Raw genomic sequence first — 5776 nt, forward strand, 5'->3', positions numbered from 1 at the left:
CACATCAAAGCTGGGATCTTTGGAGGCTTTGTACATCAAAGTTATCCTTAATGCATTACTAGTCCCCTCAACCCCTTTGATGAGTGATAAGGGGGGGATGGAATAGTTTGTGTTTGAACACAAAACCCCTGAAAATGAGCTTCACACAGCAAAGCAGCTCCTTGCAGCTGTGGGATGCAGGTTGAGCAAACAGCTGCTAGAGCAGTGTCCTGTTCTGTTTTCAGGCTGTCTCCCAACACCATGGTGACGCCCCACAAGAAGAGCATGTTGGGCAACGGGAACTATGATGTGAACGTGATCATGGCAGCGCTTCAGACCAAAGGCTATGAGGCAGTTTGGTGGGACAAGCGCAGGTACTGAGGAGTTGTGCAATCCTGGACGTGGCTGCTGCTTGGCAAAATGAGAAAGACTGAAGTGAATCATAATCAGACACCAGAACATAATCTTCTCATTGTCTTGTTTTCTGTGCTCTTTCAGGGATGTGAACGTCATTGCCCTGTCCAATGTGATGGGCTTCATCATGAATCTGCCCTCCAGCCTCTGCTGGGGCCCCTTAAAGCTCCCCCTTAAGCGACAGCACTGGATCTGTGTCCGGGAGGTGGGAGGCACCTACTACAACCTCGACTCCAAGCTCAAGGTGCCAGAGTGGATTGGAGGTGAAAGTGAGCTCAGGTAGGATTTCCTCAAATCTTTCCCCATTGGAGGTGAGAAGTCTGTCCTTAAACAGTTAGTGATCGGAACATCTTTGTTTGACCTTCAGTAGCAAACATTTGAGAGTAATAAGGTTTTTGTGGCTCCACTTGGGTTTATACCTGGTTTGTGCAAAGCTAGGGAAATGCTTTTGGCAGTGGCAATCTCCATGAGCTCCAGAGAGCCTGATGTGGCCTCTCACATGTCTCACTCTGTCAGCAGTGGTGAAGGCAGAGGCCAAGTGTGGTATCAGTGCGTGACACCTGCCACAAGATGTGCTGTGCCCTGCCCCCTCCTCAAACACGAGAGTGTCAGCATTCCTTTGCCTCTTTAGTAGCAGTCTTTGTGTATGTTTCCAACAAAAGGCTTTCCAGGCTGACAGTGCAGCCTTATCCCTGACAGCAGTGAAAGCTGTTTGTTAGGAATCACCTTCCTGTGAGAGCACACACTGCCCTTCTGGCTTGACTTCCCTCCTCTCTTTAGTCTTAACATGAGAGAGTTGTCATAAATACCTCTTAAAGTCTCACCTGCCCTTGGTTGTTGTTTAGCTTCTGTTCCATGGAGTTATAAATCCTCCTGGCAGCTTTATTGTCTTGACTGGACTTGTTCTGAGACAGGAATTGCACATGTGCAGTATTTTCAAAGCCAACCATGCTCCTGAAGTCTTGGCAGAGGGAATGTCAGCCTTTTGTGAATTTCTGGGATAAAGTAACACACCGGGGGTTCTGGTGGATTTCATCCTGGGTGTGTTGTTCTTCAGCAGTAAGTAAGGGCTTTCTGTACTGGGAGTTTTGGAAATCTGGGCCTAAAGATACCAGAGAAAACATTGATTTGACTTCCATAGTTATTGGAAGTAATCCAAGTTTGGTGTTAGAGGTTTAGGGGCAGAAAGGTGCTAAAAACCCGTGTCCAGTGACCAGGTGGGGAACTGCTGCTGTGATCTGTGATAAGGACATCTAAATGATGTAGTGTTTGGTTTTTATCCTGGAAGTGTTCCTGATTTGTTAGAATAATTTAAAAATACAGAGAGATTATTGATCTTGGAAATCTGGAGAAACTGAACTTGGATTTAATTCTGTTTTTGCTACCTGAGAAAGTGACACCTCTATAGACTTATCTCTGTTGAGGTCAAGATAAGGTCTGTCTGATTCTGAGATAATTTTCCGGGTAGAAGTGTGTTGAGTCTTTTGGGGCAAGTTTAGTATTTGTTTGGGCTTTTTTTTCTGTCAGAAAATAACTAAAGACAGCATTTGTGAGGTTTTCTCCTGCTTCTTGTCACATCTGCATAGTTAGTTGCATTTAGCTGTTGTAGAGGATGACAAAGTTCTACATTCAGTAGTGCTTATTTCTGTTTCTCTTTATGACAGGAAATTTTTGAAACACCAGCTGAGAGGAAAGAACTGTGAACTCCTACTGGTGGTGCCAGAGGAGGTAGAAGCACATCAGACCTGGAGAGCTGACGTGTGACCTGGACCGACTCTGTCCTCCCACTACAGCTCTTCCCCTTTACCGAACTCCTGGCGTCCTAAAACCTGGATAATGGGTGCCCTGACCCTTCTCATCTGGAATTTCCTTTGTTAGGCTCTTCTCTTCCTTCCTTGGTGCAATAGGGCAATGGCACAGGACATTGGGGGTGGTGGGTGGGGTGGAACGGAGCGGAGGAAACTGGAAGCCAATCCCTTTAATGGCAAGGCAGATGAGCTGCGTGTCCTTTGGCCAGCTAGAAGCCATCCTGGTCTTTAAACTGGTTTGGAGGCAAGGAGAAACCTCTGGCCTCCCTTCCCCCACGTGTGATGGGACACTGCTTCCTCTGGGGCTTGCCAGGGAGGAGCAGGGGCCGAGCACACTGCTGCCTCTTCACAGGTCTCTCCCTCCAAACAAGTCGTGAAGGTGTGTGCAATTCCTAAGGGTCTCTCAGGACACTCAAAACACTAGGAATGGTACGGTGCTCAGCTTGTTAGGGCTGTTCGGTGCCAGGAATTAGGAAACAATAAAAACAGCATCATCTTCCAAGAAATTCTTTGAGTAGCTAGAGAATTCCTCCCCAGTGTCTCCAGGGATTGATATATGTGGTGAGCGGCTGTTTGGCAGCGTGTGGCTGGCTAAGGTGACGTGGAAACAGCAAGCACAGGCTGATTGAGGAGTATCAGGTTTCTGGACTGGAGAGAGGCCATAGTCTGCTTGGGTTTCTTTGTGCTACAATGAGAGTTTTGTTGTATGTTTTAACATCTCTATTGGGTTTTCTGCATGGTCACTCAGCAGTTTAGGGGCTGCTCAGAGAGCGGAGTAAAACTGAAGGGGTTTTGAGAGAAATCCAGTCCCTCTTCTTTTCCTCTTTCTAGAAGCCTAGCCCATAGCCACGAATGTGATGCAATGTCCCAAAAAGAGGGCAAGGTATAAAACAAGAATCAGCTGAGCTGACTTCGACAGCTCCTGCCCTTCCATAAAGCTGCAGAGGGTCCACCAGAACTTCTGCGCCTTAGAGACATCCTGGCTTGGTAGTGGAACCAACCTCTCCTTTAGCGTTGGCTGACAAACATTCCATGCATGGATGAACCCCATTTTCCTCCCATCCATGGGGAAGAGTGACTAGTCCTGGAGGTGCCAAGAGGGGTCCCCACCAGCTGTTTCCCAGTCACCTGGGCAAGCTGTGCCTCAGCCACGCCTTCCATAGGAGGAGGAGGAGATGCTGGATGTGGAACAGACTCTGTTATGTTTAGTGCTTCCTGCTGTTTGCTTCCTTGTTTCCCTGTGGGATGTCTCAGTGGAGCAGCAACCTCTGGGACCTGACAGAGCCGTGTCGTGCCCGAAAGTCTCATTGCTGATGTCTGAGCTGGTGAAAGGAGAGGTTGTAACTACCTTTTCTCAGTTGATTTTCTCCTCAGAGCTCTGCAAACACAGGAGCAGATGCTGGAAGCTGAGAGACCACCAAATGGCACCTTCCCAACGGAGGAGAGAGGCCGTAGGACGGGCCGATGCCGCTGGCTGCCCCGGACATCAGGCGAGCACTGCCCGCAGCCCTTTGAGCACAGCTCACACAGTCCAAGGGCAAATGGCTCTTCCCTTTGAAAAAGTCCTATTTCGTAACACATTCCAATGACCAATACCAGCTGGCAGAGTTTGTACACACTTCCCAGGCAGGATGTGCAGCCTGCAGGCATATTCTGCTCCTGACTTGAAGCCATTTCTTCAAGAGGGGAAAAACAACTAAATCTCAACAGCAACGTTTTCTGTGCTGATTGAAGCCGCACTTTGGAGAAAACCCCTGTTTGCATGGAAACTCGAAGCCAATGGATCAGTGCACAATATGCAAAGATGTTTTAAAATATTTTGGGGCTATTTTCCTCTCTCCTTGTGCATCAGCTCCTTTCCCATGGCGGGGAAACAGTGTGATCCAGCTGCTCAGGTAAAGGGAAAGTGTACGATCACACCCCTGTGGGAGGTGAGGCTGCTGTGCCCGAGGGTGGGTGAGCTGGTTCAGTCCCACTACTCTGGAGTGGGGAAGCCCCTCTTTGTTTTCTTGCTTGTTTTGGTTTTGTTAGAGCCTTGTCTTGGGTTTGTTTACAGAGATGTATTTTGTTTAACCAAATATTAAAAATGGGAAAAAAAAAAAAAACCTTTCCATATCAATGTCCTATCACTTCTGTATGTTCCACTGAATTGTTCTGTAACAAAGTATGTAAAGGATAAATAAATTCTTTGGTTATAAAACCACAACCTTTTGGTCACTGGTGCTGTGGAAGGATCACCTCCCTGAGGATTCCCTAAGTTTCCCCACCCCTCTGAAGGTGACAGAGCCATGTCAGTCCCTTCCCCACTGCCAGGCCATGGATGGAGTAGGAAAGGTCCCTGCCCACAAAGCCCCAATAGCTCTAAAATAACTGAGTCTCCCTCAAGGACATCTATTAAAACCACACTGCTCAGGTTGGGTTTATTTAACATTCAATACAAAAAAATAGGCAGCTGAGATCTGAAGTTCTACTTTATGAGGCAGAGAATCTGCGTGGACATAATTGCTCCACCCTGGCCTGCTGCTCCCTTGGCTCTCACACACACACACAGCTGCAGGGAAAGTGTTTCTGCAGACACATCTTCCCACAGGGTGTTTGCCATAGGGTATTGTCACCTGCATCCCTCCTTCCTTTGCTTCACCTGATGGGAATGTCATTCCTCCTCCTGCCACTGGTGTCCTTCAGCTCCGAGTCAGGCAAGAGAGCACTGGTTCTGTCTGCTGCTGACCTGTGCCCTGGGGTGGTTTTGTGCGGGGACAGGGGCAGGGAAGCTGGAAGAGGAGTTCCTCCAGTTCAAGTCTGTCCCTGGGTGTGGCATAGTGACTGGACGAAAGGAAATACTCATGATTTCTACAGGAGGGGGATGCAGACAGGAGCCGTCATCAGGTCCAGGGGGGAGCTTCCCCGCCTTATTATGAACAGGTCAATGTCTCAAAGGAGAGCCAAAAATAAAAACAAAAAAATGCCCTGACCCAACAAATCAACAGTTCAATAGATGATAATCACAAGCTCTTCCCACTTGGATGCGAATCCAACGCAACTTCCGTGGATCAGATTTTCCCAGAGAGCGGAGGGAGAGCCCCTGGCATTCCCCCCGAGAGCCCTGTGTTGGGTCCCAGCAGGATCTGAAAGGAGAACACTCAGTGAGGGGCTGTGAGGACACAGCACAGCTGCCACACTGCCCTGTCCTGCAGCTCCTCAGCTGGTACCTGCCCTGGGCACTGCCAAGGTCAGTGCCCAACCACAGCCTCTGAACACCCAGCCAGGGGGGCCGGGCCCTTCCTGCCTCACCTGTCGCTGCTGCAGCTGCTGCTGCTGCTCCATCTGCAGCTTCTCAGTCTCAAAGATGACAGGAAGAACCAGAATCATGAAGGAAGTGGTCCCGATCCACAGCGCTGCCCTAGAGAACCTAGGCAGGAGAAACCACATCAGGGTGAAGAATCAGAACCAGTTCTTTAGCCCCTTCTTACCGGCACGAGGCTTCTCCCGCGATTCTGCCCCTCGGACAAAAAGCCCTTCCCAAACCACTCCCACGCCCCAGGGTGACATCTAGTCCCCGCGCTCTCCACCCGGCT

The 5776-nt window shown here is 49.2% G+C and overlaps 2 protein-coding genes across 2 annotated transcripts in view; one reads left to right on the forward strand and one right to left on the reverse strand.

Annotated features, from left to right (window-relative positions):
• Positions 1-2157, forward strand: part of JOSD1 (Josephin domain containing 1) — a 6915-nt gene extending 4758 nt beyond the window's left edge. Inside the window, exons 2-4 of the mRNA XM_009082663.1 lie at positions 225-353; positions 478-672; positions 2058-2157. Of these exons, the coding sequence (XP_009080911.1) occupies positions 225-353; positions 478-672; positions 2058-2157 (424 nt within the window). The remainder of the gene's footprint in view (positions 1-224; positions 354-477; positions 673-2057) is intronic.
• A 3094-nt stretch (positions 2158-5251) lies between these two features.
• Positions 5252-5610, reverse strand: TOMM22 (translocase of outer mitochondrial membrane 22 homolog (yeast); the record flags this gene model as incomplete). Its single annotated transcript, XM_009082664.1, has 2 exons — positions 5252-5326; positions 5493-5610. Coding segments are annotated over 2 exons (193 nt in total), but the record flags the coding sequence as incomplete, so codon positions are not given.
• Between the last annotated feature and the right edge of the window lie 166 nt (positions 5611-5776).

The sequence above is a fragment of the Acanthisitta chloris genome, unplaced genomic scaffold (assembly GCF_000695815.1).
Source record: "Acanthisitta chloris isolate BGI_N310 unplaced genomic scaffold, ASM69581v1 scaffold29359, whole genome shotgun sequence".
Lineage (NCBI taxonomy): Eukaryota > Metazoa > Chordata > Aves > Passeriformes > Acanthisittidae > Acanthisitta > Acanthisitta chloris.